Source organism: Phycodurus eques, chromosome 22 (genome assembly GCF_024500275.1).
Source record: "Phycodurus eques isolate BA_2022a chromosome 22, UOR_Pequ_1.1, whole genome shotgun sequence".
NCBI classification, from domain to species: Eukaryota; Metazoa; Chordata; class Actinopteri; order Syngnathiformes; family Syngnathidae; genus Phycodurus; species Phycodurus eques.
In genome coordinates this window covers 1,185,380-1,200,154 of record NC_084546.1, presented here as the reverse complement: position 1 = coordinate 1,200,154, position 14,775 = coordinate 1,185,380, and the positions used below count along the sequence as shown (strand labels likewise).

At 46.2% G+C, this 14,775-nt stretch overlaps 2 protein-coding genes across 11 annotated transcripts; one reads left to right on the top strand and one right to left on the bottom strand.

Moving 5' to 3' along the window:
• Positions 1-402: 402 nt before the first annotated feature.
• On the bottom strand, positions 403-6,145 carry LOC133397509 (proline and serine-rich protein 2). Of its 3 annotated transcripts, none has more exons than XM_061668475.1 (5): positions 6,039-6,145; positions 5,176-5,450; positions 4,653-4,841; positions 3,582-3,891; positions 403-2,773 (listed from the first exon to the last, which is right to left on the bottom strand). In XM_061668475.1, exons 3-5 carry the CDS (start codon positions 4,755-4,757, stop codon positions 1,344-1,346), a joined length of 1,845 nt encoding a protein of 614 aa, XP_061524459.1. In that variant the 5' UTR covers positions 4,758-4,841; positions 5,176-5,450; positions 6,039-6,145; the 3' UTR covers positions 403-1,343. The 3 variants fall into 3 exon arrangements, with proteins under 3 accessions (XP_061524459.1, XP_061524460.1, XP_061524458.1); XM_061668476.1 differs by having other exon boundaries at positions 5,406-5,450; XM_061668474.1 differs by lacking the exon at positions 5,176-5,450.
• rab3ip (RAB3A interacting protein (rabin3)) lies at positions 1,234-14,497 on the top strand. Of its 8 annotated transcripts, XM_061668480.1 has the most exons (16): positions 1,234-4,867; positions 6,112-6,278; positions 7,519-7,643; positions 8,489-8,721; positions 8,853-8,971; positions 9,516-9,670; positions 9,803-9,974; positions 10,339-10,434; positions 11,033-11,110; positions 11,307-11,516; positions 11,598-11,726; positions 11,967-12,079; positions 12,168-12,191; positions 13,071-13,170; positions 13,266-13,335; positions 13,406-14,497. In XM_061668480.1, exons 5-16 carry the CDS (start codon positions 8,882-8,884, stop codon positions 13,486-13,488), a joined length of 1,320 nt encoding a protein of 439 aa, XP_061524464.1. In that variant the 5' UTR covers positions 1,234-4,867; positions 6,112-6,278; positions 7,519-7,643; positions 8,489-8,721; positions 8,853-8,881; the 3' UTR covers positions 13,489-14,497. The 8 variants fall into 8 exon arrangements, with proteins under 8 accessions (XP_061524464.1, XP_061524463.1, XP_061524467.1 ...); XM_061668479.1 differs by lacking the exon at positions 8,489-8,721 and having other exon boundaries at positions 1,235-4,867; XM_061668483.1 differs by lacking the exons at positions 8,489-8,721; positions 12,168-12,191 and having other exon boundaries at positions 1,236-4,867.
• The last annotated feature ends 278 nt before the right edge of the window (positions 14,498-14,775 follow it).

The following is a 14,775-nucleotide window of genomic DNA, read 5'->3' as shown; positions in this document are numbered from 1 at the left end:
TCCAAAAATGGACAAGTGTAATGTAATCAAGCTAATCATCTTAAAAACAAAACTCAAGTATTGAGACTAGACTTCAATTGGCCAGTTGGTACAATTTGATGTCAATTATGGATATATTTAAGAGCTGAAGTTAGAAATGACCTGTCAGACAAAAATCCCCACCCTTGAGAAGTTTCATTATATTTGCATTGACACAGTTAAAATGGTTGGAAAAATGGAAGTGGAGGTAGACACAAATGTCGCGGCCAGAGGGTGAAGCGCACCTTCAAACGTGTCTGCTGTTTGGATCTCTCAAATCCAAGGCTGGTGAAATATTCCACTCACCCAGCCAATCATTGAACAGCGCCAGCTCATTCTTTACATTCCAAAAGTCACTCAAAAGAACTAATAATCACAGAGGAGTCGCATGATTCGCTTTAATGATTGCCACGCATTCAACACCAGCTGTGTTCATACATTTAATGTGGACATGCCGTACCTTGAACTCTTTCCTGATAAAAGTACAGTAGAGGAAACGCTTCATAGTAACTGTAGATGCACTACAGAGAAAACCGGAGTCTGTAAACAACATTCACAAGATATTTCTCCCGCAGCAGTAACACTGTGGAACCCTGTGATATCACTCAAAATATACTTCAAAAGTTTCTGTAGCTGAACTACAGAGGCCGGAGTCTGAAAAAACACTCTCTCTCGCGCTCACACACGCATACATAAATATGGATTGGTATACAGTGGCCTGTAGAATAGTCATAAACTGCCAAGTATCCAGGATACGGCGCAATGAGAAGGGATTTGTAGACACTGTGGTTGGAGTGCTTTTGCTCAGTACAATGCCTTGGCCCTGCTTACACAAAGTTGCAGTAGAAAATATTCCCTCTGCAGGGTTAAAAAAAACACAAAAAAAACATTCCAAAGTTTGCGGTTAGTTTAGGAGGCTGGTCCACTGAGTAAAAATAACCTCCAGCCCAGTGTCACATAATCCCAAAAACCCTTTCACCCTGCAACCATTGACACGTGCTCCCTAATCAGTTGATAAAATCTTCAGCTCTTAAATTCTCTCAAGAAAAGCGCTCAGGCCTTTGCTCTTTCCAGAAAGCTGCTGACAAAAAAGAACAAAGTCGGTAAACAGAGCAGTAAAAATAGAGGTTCTGTTTGCAAACATCAGGAAATCTGTCATCACAACATTCTTGGACAGCAGTTTTTTTGATTGCCAGGAGAAGAGCACTGGCTGTGCAGGTCTTTCTTCTCCAAGTAATTAGGTCTCCGCAGCCACACCTTAACCTTCTAAGAGGCAAGGAACCCTTCCACTAAAGCTCCGCCAGCAGGAACGTTGCCAAAGTCCATCACGACTCTTTGAGCAGCCCGAGTTTCTTTAGTGCCTCCTTGCGAGATTCCTCGGTTGCCCCCCGGCCAGAAAACTGCACTGTGATACCTTGGGGGCGAAACATGGCGGCGGATCTGCGCTTGGCATCAGAGGGAGATGGGGCTCGCGTCGCAGCCACTGCGCCAGTGTTTGGGTGCGAGGTCTGAGGGTGTCTCTGCGCAGGGGTCGGAGGTGGGCCTTTGAAAGCCCCGGGTCGACTGTCCGTGGGTCGGTGCATCCCGGTAGAGGGGTTGATGGTCCGGCTCTTGCCCCCGTAACTGTTGAGCTCGGCGGGTAGGGGCTGGGGTTTGGCGGGCAAGTTGTGATTCACGTCAATGTGGGAGCTGAGGATGTCGGGAAGGTCGCCTCTGGTCATGACTCCAGTTGCAGGGTTCAGGACTTTGGACTTGCCTCCATAGCTGTTGAACTCACTGGGGTTTGCCAGTGCAGAAGGAAGGACTTTGGCTTCTGGGCTTGTCGGAGGTGTCACGGGTTCGTTCTTTGGGGGGCCTGGAGTGACCACAACGGATTTACCTCCAAAGCTATTCAATTCCAGAGATATGATGTCTGACTGAGAGGGGGTGGGAAAGGTTTTCTCCTGTCGAGGTGGGCTCAGTGGAGGCTTTCTATCGTCAAAGCTTCTGGGAGACTCGAAAGACAGATTCTCTGCTTTTTGTACATACATTTGGCTTTGTAGCAACGGTGGGACCTTGGAGTCTGGCACATAAATGCTAGTCTCTGTTGGCCGAACCTTGGTCTCCAAAGGACGAGTGACACTGGTCTCCACACTCGAAACAGGACTCGGTGCCATGCTGTCAACGGTATCAGGGACAAATATCCCTCCTGACATGGCTCGGTTCCTGGCCAGGCCCAGCTTCGACAGTGCTTCCATCCTGGTTTTCTCGGGTGTGGGGTCCTTGAAGGAAATGCTGCGGGTTGGGGCATTTCGCAATTTGTGCGCAAAAGTCAGCTTGGAATCCTCCTGCAAGAGAGACTGTGGTGCTCCTGTCAGATTCGACAGCATCAGCGCCCGCCTGTCATGGAGGTTCACGTTGGCCACCGGTTGATCCTGGAGCTCTTTGTTGCCAAGAATCCTACTGATATTGGCAGGGTATCTGGTAGGCTTTGCAAAGGTAGGAGGACCCTGCTTTGTGGGGGGATCTCCGCAGTGGCCTGGTGACTTTTCACCCTCCTGGCTGTGCTGACGCTGGAGTAAAGACGAACTGTTGGTTGCGCCCATTGCCTGGTTCTCGGCTATCTTCTTGGCAATGAGGACAGGTGTGGGGACAGAGCCTGCTGGGTGGTAGGAGTGACCATCTGTCGGCTCGTAGCCGGCAGAGTGGTCCTGTGGATCATGTCTTGGTTTTATCTCAAATTGTCTCTTGGGGTTCATTGCCATCCCCTGGAAATCTGAGAGGAAGACAATTCAAGATGCTAAGACTCAATTTCAATTGATTTTACTGAGCACAAGAAATACGGTCACCTGGTCACCACCTCTTCCAGCTCCTTCTCTCCATTTTCTTTTCCACTTATCCTCACTAGGGTTGCGGGCGTGCGGGAGCCTATCCCAGCTATCTTCGGGCAAGAGGCGGGGTTACACCCTGAACCGGTCGCCAGCCAATCGCAGGGCGCACAGAAACAAACAACCATTCGGACTGACATTCACACCTGCGGGCAATTTAAGAGTCCTCAATCAACCTACCACGCATGTTTTTGGGACGTGGGAGGAAACCGGAGTAACCGGAGAAAACCCACCCAGGCACGGGGAGAACTGGTATCAAACAATGCAAACTAAAACAGGCAGACATTCCAACAGCTTCTTCCCTCTTGCCATTAACTTCTTAAACAGTAAACTTACAATTCCTTTGTAACTTGCTGGCAATTTTGTCTTGAGATTGCTGTCACATCTCTGTCGGGCCAATTATACATGACTCGTGCGCTCACTGTCGTAGTCTCGCCACCCTGCACTACTTGCATATCTATTGTTGACCAATACTGGCCACTCATGTGCTTGCCGTATCTGCACCATTTGCACAATTGACACTTTACCAGACTATTGCGCTATTAGTCATTTCAAACTGCTCTAAAGTATCAGCATTACCACATTCCTGGTAACCTTTCATTGCGCAGTCTCTCTCCGTACTGTGTTTTTATGCGTCAAAAGTATTTTCTCTCAACCTTGTGTGTTTTTGACATGATTTTGATTCTGATGAAGTACCTGGACTGGTAGGGTTGAAGCTCGGTAGTTTGGCAAGCATCAGTTCTGGATCTGGGCGGACCAGGTCTATAATATCCTGCTCTTTAGCGCTGAGACGTCTGGTTGTTCTCGAGGGTGCTGTGCAGAGATCAAGGGTTGAGGGCGCTCCGTCCATCTCGTCGGAAAGAAGGCTTCCGCTTGCCGGAGACTTGACGAGTCCGGCCCGGAGCTCGTCCTCCTCCAGGCTGTTCTCCAGTGAGCCTATGGTCTCCTCGAAGAACTGGAGGCACTCCTTCTCCTCCGGGCTCAGAAAGCGCAGCGTGTCTTCGTCCTCCGCATTTAAAAAATAAATAAATAAATAATAAAATAAATAAATAAAATCACAAAATGTTTACGAGTGACTTGGCGACTCAAACCGACAGGAGATCAACGCGCAAGTACTGCGTTCGGCCAGCGTCTGCAATCTTGTCACCCAGAAGTGGCTCGGGACGCAAAAAGGAGGGCGGGTGGAACCGGTCGGGGCGGCGTCGCGTGTTGTGCGATTGCCGCAACTGTGCGCGTTTTGTGTAAACAGCCTGAATCATTTGACGCGCTTATTGTTTGGAGAACAGAACAAAGCTGCTCTGTAACTGTGCCGTCGTCGGCGCCCCAACAGACGCTTGACTGACACCCGGAACGAAGTCGGCGTGTGTTTATTACAGTGAATTCATTTTTCACAAATGCACCTATTGATGATTAATCGCGGTCAGTCCGTATTCCCCACAGGGGTTTACTGTTTGAACAAACTACAGGAGAGGCAAGAACAATAATAACTGTTGGAATGGCCATGCGAGTGCCGTCTCAGTTCATGCCTCTGTGTCAAAACATGCTACTCCCTTTTTATTATGAGTAGTATTTATTCCAATCAACATTCCAGACTGAATTCATCTTAAAGTGAACAAATGTTGGATAGAAATACTTAGTTACGGATGTAGATTTTACCGGTATTTGTTCCTTACTTGAGCGATCGATTGAGATCTTCGAGTCTACAAAGGCGGAAAAAAACAGGTACAGCTGTAAAAAGTAACGAGGTGGTTTTCCAGTGGTGCTCACCCGTAGCCTGGAGCTCCGATCCAACGCGCCGTTGACTCTGGAGCGCCGCTGGTTGTCGGCCATGTCCAGGATGAAGGTAGACGGGCTCAGCCGGGTTTGGGACATCTCCGGGGGCGGCTACTAGGACGGAAGCGGAATCATGTCTGCGCCTCGCGCCGAGGAGTCACCGGATCATCGCGTCGCCTCGATCTGGGGAGGACACGTCAAGGGCAAAAGTAAGATGAAAAGCTTTTTGGTATCGGCATCATGGAGATTTTGGTTTTGTTTTGTGTGTTATGCAAAGATTAGATTCTTTTCTGAATTATATTAATCAATAAATCCAATTAAAAATGAATAAAGAAACAAGTGTTCCATTTTATGATTTTTATATATGTATATATTTATTTTTTTGGGGGGGGGGGGGGGGGGTTTGACAGAGAGCAAGGATGGGTGACCAGTTACGATCTTTGTCACGGAACAAATTCAAATCGGATATCGAGGTAGCAGCGGTATGACTTATGAAGCAACAACGCGCCGGGCGGACCTGTTGATCCGGAACAAGCCGAGCTGCGCAACCGGCTCCTCAGGCCGAAACTACACGGTGGCACATTCCTCTGGAAAACAGCACTTTGACTTAATTGCATCAGCCAAAGCTAATTATTGTTGCTCTTTATGTTCTGCTTCTGCTGCCCCCATTTCAATGTCTGTGAATGGCACATTCTTTGAAGTCCATACATCGGCAGCGTCCCATTATGTGCATGTGACCCGCTTCACCTCGTGCAAATTCGTTTGATGACTTGGTTAGCGTTGACGTCCTCACTAGGTTACAACACACAGAAACACAGTCACAGACACTTACTACCATCTCTCCATACAAATCAGTGACGTGTAGTGTAGTTAGTGAGGGGAATCATTTATTTTTTAAATGTGAAAACAGTTATTTTAAAAAGTACTACACAAGTAGATCTTGTCTGAATTGGTTATTTAACCCTCACGTTCAATTTTACTATTACAGCTTAACCAGCTAAAATGTCAAGAATATTACATGAAATTGCTCCCTTGCCTAAAAATTGATGAATTTAATAGAGTAGAAAACGTTAAAAAAAACAAAAACATTTTCAAGTCTTGATTCTAGAATGAAAACCCAATTTTACTCACACATTGGATGATTCAGACAAAGTCATTAAACAAAATAGTTTTCATGGGTTTCCATTAGCCAAAAATGCTGAAAAAAGTTGAACGACACGCTATATGATATATTGAAAGAGCTGAAGTTCGAAATGATCACATCAGACAAAAATCCATGGGAATTTTCATTATTTTTTAAATTAACATGGCTTTAAAAAAGGGAAGTAAGATGGACACAAATAGCCAGCATTGAGTCCAGAGGGTTTAAATGGGATTTACCTTCAAATGTGAAAGATCCATCCTGTGTCTTTCCGCACAGAAATTGATTCTTTTTTTCGCCCCCCTGCTCAAGAAGTCCCACTTGTGTTGCTGCCTCCTGACTCCACCTCGACTTAAGACGAACAAACAACAAGCCCCGCCCATCGCTGCCGGCAGCATGCGTGTGACCGAGGTGCGCGTGCGCGTGGGAAGTGGAGCCCACTTATGGATTTTTGGGAAACATCCCTTGTTTTTACTCAGGTGTGTAATAAGTTCCATTACTTGCTTTTATTCAGCCATAAAACGGCCCTCAACTCATTGAGATCGTTGGTCATTTGGTCTCTGGCGTCACCATGTGGCGTAAGTGGAGGGTGCAGTCAGTTGAAAAAATGCGTACAAACTATAGTAACAATCTCACCACGTAAAAAATACAAAGAGAAGCATTGAGGAATTAAAAGCAGGAAGAATAAAAACAAGACCAAGATGTTTCATGTTTTGGAATGTGATACAGTCTAATTTTATTTCATATTTGAACGAGTACAACTTTAGGGGTATAAATATCGATAATTATAGAAAATGGTGTACAATACGCATGTTATTATTGATTGTACATGGGGGGGGACAGCCAAAAGTATCCGTTTATTTAAAAAAAATTATTCATTGATACATGTTTGAGTAAAATGACTTTTTAAAAAAAAAAAAAAAAATTCTATAAACCGGTGAGTGGTTCTCAAACCTTTTACACCGTTTTTCCAAGTTCCATCATGATGACTAATCAAAAATACAGTAGCATGGTAGGCCTAAGTGTTCGTCAAAAACGAGTTTTTTTGGGTGAGCCACTGTAAAGTTATGCACACTTAAATATATGAAAGTAAAAAATCTTACCCGATATAATTGAAATGTATTGTATTTAAAAGTTTAATACATTTGTACCTAAATATCTGTTTGAAAATTGACACTTCTAAATGATTAAATGCAACTGTATTGTACTTAACACGTGCAAACTGTACTGGATTTTTTTTTTTTAATGTGAAATTTTTTTTTACCCCACCTCTCACCCGAAGTCAGCTGATTTTGAAAAATGGAAAATGAATGGATTAATATTTGATTGAGTGATTCTTTTGGATACCACTAGAGGGAGCCCGAGTACGTGCCACACTTTGAATATCACTGCCATTAACTATTGACAACGTAACTCACAAATTCCATATTAAATATTGTGACTTAAGTTTATAAAATAAACTAGAATAGTTTAGAAAATAAAAATAAAACTGTCAAAATTCCTTATTTTGCTTTATTTTAACTTTTTTCAGAGCTGTTTGTCATATGTGTAACATATAATTACAGTAAAAAGATATATGGAAAGTCAGTTGTTGAAATACTTGCTGTACTATATAAGTCCAGCCGTGATTGTACGACTCCTTGAAATTAGTCACCATTTTCTGTCCAAAAACAAAACAAAAAACAAAACCATCCTTAAGACGTCTTTTTGGTTTCCGAGTGGTCATTGAACGCACCATCCCGGAGTTACCTGTGCCGGGGCTGCGTCAACGAACGCCGCCGACGAGCGTCGTTGGTCGGCTTGGAGGTGGCCCGCCGCCCGGCTTCTGTCTACGCACATGTCCGGTGAGTGCAGCACACCGGTGATCATCAATATTAAGAATAAACGCGCTTCGGCCGATAGCTGATGAGCCAAATGGATGTCATGCGCCCATTATCGGACATGCGACCGTCTGTTGCAGTGACAGCTGAAGTGATTGGACGGCGTTTTCGGTATTGTTTTTTTAATTTTTTAACTTACTGCGACTGCATCCAAACTCTTCAACCAGCCCGTCGAATGAAGGCTAATGCGTCATTTGTTTGCGTTCAGCACATTCGCCAGCGGTAGCAGTCATCGCGGGGATTAGCATGTTAGCTCGGAGCTAACTGCTAGCCGCGAGCTAAGTAGGTTATAATAATATATTCTATTCATAAACGCCTTTCGAAGCACCCCGCGGACACCGCCCAACAAGAAGCAACTCTTAAAAACAGAATTGTACACCAACAATAATAGTTCGGCGTGTCAGGTGCGTTCAGGTGAATCAAGCGAGCTGTCAGTTGTGGGAACAAACACAACGCTCAAGTCACATTTTGTGCCAGATCCTCGTCAACATCTACATGGACTAATTGTTTTGAAACTGAGTTTTTGTAGTCAAATAATAATAATAATCATAATAATTGGAACAGCTGGTCACGGTGGTGTTTATGAAGTAAGAGGAGCGGGAGGGTGTGTTGTTTTGCCAGCTGATAAAATACAAACAAAAGTGGTGCGACTGGACACAAATTGCATTGACATTCTTTTCCTGGCATATTTTCTTACCTCCTTTCTTCCACCCCCTCTGTTGATTTTTATTCTTCCTTCCTTTAGCTGAAATTTACTTTTCTGTTTGTTTTCCTCCCTTCCTTCCCTCCCTCCCACCGTTTATAATCAGCAACGCCAGTTGCGCTTTCTTTTGCCCATCGACAGCGGCTCGAAGGCCTCTCCGTGCCACGTGACCCAGTAATTGGATCCAGACCGTCCAACATTTACAGTGTCAGCTTACCGTGGCTTCTCCGGGATTGGTCTCCATGGCGATGGACGGGCCAGAGTCCATCGACGCATCAAGTCTACGAAAAGCCGTCTGAGCGTTTATTCCATACCCTTGACGTCCACCTTAAGCTCCATGTACTAGTCTGCGCTTTGTCCTCAATAGTAGTCCAATGTTGGCATACGAGTAGGGCGAGTACACGTGAGAGCGGTTGTAATTTGCTGGTGTGACGTTGGTGACCTTGTCTTCGTTCCCTCCTGACCCGTAGCCTGAATATGAACCAGAGCAGCAGCTGCCATGGCCTGCAGCAGCGCTCCCACTAATGCCGAAACCCTGGAAGGCTTCCACGAGGTCAACCTGGCCTCGCCCACCACGCCCGACCTGCAGGTATCGCCCAGCGTGCCCTCGCAGCCACGCCGCCTTCCACCAAACCTTATGCCCGCCGCATATTGACATGCCAAAATGTGCACGCGCAAACACGTTGGCAGAAAATGATCATACAGCATTATCATTTTCTGCCTTTTTCACTGAAAAATAGCAAACAATGAATAAATGTTTCTGAGCATTTTCACCTTTTGAAATGCCACTTTCATTGTTTGAATTACAGGCTTCCGTATTTCCTGTTCTCAGGGGATACGGATCACGCACTGCCACGAAAAATAGCAAAAATCCACGAGGAACTGCCAGCCTTCCCCCTAAAAAGCTTAATAAATGCCTGTTAATGCCACAAGGTGGCAGCAAAGTGCTACTTTTGTCTAAATGAAGCTCCTCTGTTCACTTCAATGTAGTTGCTTGGCACTAAGATGCACAAAATAGGAACATGTGAGTTTTTCATTCAATGATGGAGTATAGGTTCCCCCAAAAATCTGTGAAAAGGTGAATTTGAAAGACTGATGCGTGTTGACGTGCGGGTGGTCTGCTCTCTCGACAGAACCAAGCGGAACAGCGCCCGCCCGCCTGCCACAGCGCGCCTCCCACGTCCCTGTACCGCACCCACTCGCTGGGGGCGCCGCCCGCCGGCCTGCGGGCCGACCAGCTGCCCACGCGGCCCGTCTACGCCACGCCGCCGCACGCGCACAATGGGAGGTGAGCGCAGATACCCGCAGTCGGCAGGACCGTTTGTCGTCTTTTTAGTGTGCCGAAGAAAAGTAATACAAAACCGCAACAAGTGTGGGGAGATCAAACAAGATACATAATGTCAAATTGTCTCGTCTCCAGCGCGCAGGGCCCGGAGGCGGACTCGGCCGAGGGCAACCTCCTGCCGAGCGACGACGGCGAGGAGTGTAGCGCCCTAAGCGACAGCCTGGCACGACTGCGCAGCCCCTCGGTCATGGAGGTGCGAGAGAAAGGATACGAGAGGCTCAAGGACGAGCTGGCCAAGGCGCAGAGGGTAACGCGACCCGTCAGTCAGGCAACTGCCGCGTGCGTGCGTGCGCGCGTGTCTGTTATCCGCAAAGGCCATTTTTCCATATTTGACTTGATTTTGTTGTTGCTATGAATGCAAATTCTAATTTATTTTGTCACCATTTTTTAAACTTCATGTCGTCATGTTTGATTTGATTATCATCAAGTGTGTGCGTGTGAGACACATCTACACAAACCGTTTGCCATATTTGATTTTGCTGTCATTCGGAATGCAAATGATGATTTCTTTGCAATTTCTTTTCCATGTCTTTGTTGTCATTTTTGATTTGCTCACGATTGTCTGCATGTTGTCATGCTTCTGCGTGCGTGCGTGTGTGTGTGTGTGTAAGGAGCTGCTGTTGAAGGATGAGGAGTGTGAGAGGTTGTCAAAAGTGCGAGACCAGCTGGGCATGGAGCTGGAGGAGCTGACCGCCAGCCTCTTCCAGGTCGGTGCCCGTCCGACCGTCCCCTCTGCCGACTCTACGTCCCCTTTCCTCCTTTGACAGGAAGTTGTCGTACAAGGGCTTCCGTTTCCTGTTGGCGTGTTGTTCTCCTCGTGTGCACTTTGTGTGCTTGTAGAAAGTGACTATTTTGGCGACGCGGGTGAGCTTTCAAGCAGGGTTTTCCAATCTTTATGAGGCACCAAAATGTGATAGCGAAGCACTACCTTTGTCCAAATGAAGCTTGCCAATCCATTTGAACATAGTTCCTTGACACCAAGATGCCACAAGCATCAATTTTCAATGTTTTTGTTTTTCTTGCTTATGATCTCGACTCAATTTGCTTCCTGTGCGCGTGTGCCGTGGCCTATTCTCTCATATGAATGCCGACAGGTGAATACACAGGTTAATTGTTACTTCTGCCATCTCTGCCAGTCATTATACGTCGCCGGCATAGATAGATAGATGAACAAAGATACTTTAAAAATAAAACCTCTTAAGATCAATGAAAAGTGACATGAGCTCTATTTCCCTCAGCGCGGTGCTTGTGAACGTCGCCTTTCTAAAGGTGTTCCTGTTTTGTGTGTTGTGGTGGTGGTTGCAGGAGGCCCACAAGATGGTGAGGGAGGCCAACGTCAAGCAGGCCAACGCAGAGAAGCAGCTGAAAGAAGCTCTGGGCAAGGTGAGCGCACTCCCTCCGAAGCACAAGTCGTCACGCGTGCAGTTTAGTTTGGTGCCCCACTGTGGCGCTCATTTTGACACAACAACAACCGTTTTGATGGTTTGTATCCTACGCTGATCTGGAAGACATCTTCTTCGGGGTGGCTAATTCCAAAGGTCACAAGCTAAGCCCGAGCGGATCTTCTCCTCTTCCTCAGATTGACGTCCTCCAAGCTGAGGTGCAGGCCCTGAAGACGCTGGTTCTGTCTTCGCCCACGTCCCCCGTGGGCGAGCTCCCCAACGTGGGCGGCGGGGGGAAGACGCCCTTCAGGAAGGGCCACAGCAGGAACAAGAGCACCTCCTCCGCCATCCTGGGAACCCAGCCCGACCCGTCGGCCACGCAGCCCATCGTCCGCGAGTGCCGAGAGGTCCGGCGGGCTCGACCGGGGGGCCGCGGGAGTTTTCGGAAGTGACGTCAACGCGTCGTCCGCGTGTTGTTCTCGTTGCAGGCGGACGCGCAGCTGTTCACGGAATTCAAGGCCTGGAAGGAGGAGCCCACGCTGGACCGCAGCTGCTGCTTCCTGGAACGAGTTTACCGCGAGGACATCTACCCGTGCCTCAGCTTCAGCAAGAGCGAGGTGAGGAGACCCCTGCTCGGTCAAACTGCAAAATACGCCGTTGTCCCCACTACAGCCCAGGGACCGTCGTGTATTAAAAAAAAAAAAGTTTCATGTATTTTTTTTATTGTATTTGGCATGTATTGCACCGTAACATTGTGCAGCGTTGGAACACGAAAGTCAGTGATTCTTCACATACCACTAGAGGGAGCCCCACACTTTGAGAATCACCACCATTTTTTTTTTCTCCCCCCCCCCCAGCTGGGTTCATCCATCCTGGAATCCGTGGAGCAGAACACACTCAGCGTGGAGCCGGTGGGATTCCAGCCGCTGCCCGTCGTCAAGGCCTCGGCCGTCGAGTGCGGCGGACCAAAGTGAGACCACACGCGCTCACACACACTCGCAGCTCGTTCTCCTCGCATCCGACTTTCACTCCATCTTGCCTCACTTTTCCTCCCCCAGCGGGCGAACGTCCGAGCTGGTCTTGTAAGTTTTTACCTCACCGGCTTCTCCTTTCCGTTTGCTCCACATGTAGCGCACATCCTCACAGGGTTCCTACTCCGTCCTTGGAGTTTGATTTGTGTACATTTGCAGGTCTGGGAAAGTGGGGAGAAAATGGAAACGATTGTATATTTCCAAGGCTATTAGTGCTGCTCTATTTTCTAAAGCATAAAATAAAGACTACCACACTACCTAGCCAAAATGCTCAACCAAACCATGCAATGATGAAAAAAAGACTTCGAGCTTATTGCTAACATATAATGGGAAACGCCATAGATGGGCAAAGGGACATTTGCATCGATGTTCCAGTAATTAACAACTACGACCTCTAACACACACGACAAAAGCAGTTTGAAAAGGTTCATGAATTGTTCATGGGCATTTGAAAATAAAATATGCATTCAACTTAACTACATTTGGTAATATATGACCTACTGTTAGTCTTCTGGAAATTATTTGGTGACATAATAGCATTAATAATCAGAATAATATACAGTCAATTAATTGTGTGATGAATTGATTTATTGATAAGATGCACATCTATTTACGTGAATGTTTGTTGGTTTATTTTAAACATGAATACAACAGTAAAAAAAAAAGAACAATAGACAATGCTTCAAACTGAACAGCACTTTGAGTTGCATGTCATTGTAAGGAAAGTGCTTTATAAATAAAGTTTGATTCATTTTTGTTTTCGGGTCTGAGAAATGTATGAAATTTTGAAATTCCAAATGTGTGAGGAACCCTGCGTTTGTGTTGATTCCTCCTTTCAGACAGCAGAACCTTTTTTATTTTGTATTTTTATTTCCCCCCTCATTCACGTGTGTGTGTCTGCACGTGTGTGTGTGTGTGTGTGTGTGATAGGAAGTGTGCCCTGAGTGGTCAGACCAAAACCTGCAAGCACAGAATCAAGTTCGGGGACTCGTCCAGCTATTACTTCGTGTCCCCGTACTGCCGATACCGAGTGAGTTTGACGACGCGTTCGCAGAGCAAAAGACAAAAGACGCTCTTACAGTTTGCAGACAAAACTTCAAGTGACTCAAATTGTTTGTGTGTCAGATCACGGCCGTGTGCAATTTCTTCACCTACATTCGTTACATCCACCAGGGGCTGGTCAAGCAGCAGGACGGTAAGAAACGCCACTTTCCGATGAAATACAGAAAAACAAGCCAGGAGATTGAGGCAAGGTGTGTGTTTAGCTGAACAGATGTTCCGGGAGGTGATGCAGCTGCGCAGGGAGATGTCCTCGGCCAAGCTGGGCTACTTTAAAGACAACCTGTGACTGACCGACCCCCGGCGACCCCCCCGCGTTTGTGCGTAAGATGGCAAAAGCGGTCGGGGTTCATCACCACACCGAACGCTCGGCAGTGTTATGTTGACGCCAGTTTTGTTCACATTTCGTACCGTTTCAAAACATTGGAGAAAACAAAACAAAAAAAAAGTATCAAAATTGAGCTGACTCCTCCAAGTGATGACATTTCAGATACTTTGCCGACTTCGTTGCTCGAGGGTCTCCCACTGACACTGGAGGTTCTTGTTTGGCGGTTTACAAACAATTGTTTGAGTTGTGTTCACAAAAAGTGGAACGTTTCTGGAACATTCCTGCTCAGTTTCCATGGCAAGTTGAGCTGGGGAATTTTGGAAAGACTGTTTTCATGGGAATTGAGGGTGTTTGAATGGGAGGGTAGCACATGCAGGCATAAATATTACTTTTGGTCATAATCAGGCATCCATGCAAAATCGATAGCTCTCGCGGGTATTACGCTACCTTAATTGCTCCGTTTTGTTTCTTCCCCAAGGTTTCCTCAAGGTACTGTTGTACTCGAATGAATTCTCCTTTTTGTAAATTCCTGGTTTGTTCTCTTAATTCCCATGGAAAATGTCCAACTCTGAAAATCCCCATAAATTGGCAACCCCCCGTTGTACTGCAGAATGATGACTCCAGTTTTGAAGTGTGCGTCATGAAAGTTGCGTTGAAGCTTGATTTCAAAGGGTGACTTGGGCGTTGCAAAGATGATCTCATTTTCATTTTGCAGAAAATGTTATCATGTATTTATCACAAAGGAAAATGAACACTAAGCCCCCAAACACGGAAGGACTTGGGCAAAAAAAAAAAAAAAAAAATAAATAAAGTTTTTGTTTTTTTTAAGTTCAACATGTTTGTGTGTGTGGGACTTTGCATTTTGTTCCAGTGAACCCGACTCCTCTTCCTGTCATTCAAAGTCGATGTCACTCCTCTCCCACTTTGGTTTAGTGCCTTTTCTCTCACTCTCAAATAAACAAATGAAAAAAATGCAATAGTACGTCTTGTCGGTCTACTTAATGTTTCTTGCGAAATTTCTGTGTTCAGTTCGAAATGTCTAGTAAAATATATTGCTTGGCACAGTCTTCTGGCCAAGGAACTGTTGAAGTGTGGAGAGGAGCTCCATTTATCAGGCCATCGCCGAGTTTATTAGAAAGTTTTGCTGCCCTCTTGTGGCATCAATAGGCAATTAAAAGATTTTTTAGGATTGCGTCAATTACTGGGATTTTTGCGACCCTCACGATCGAGAATAGAAAGAGGATTGAC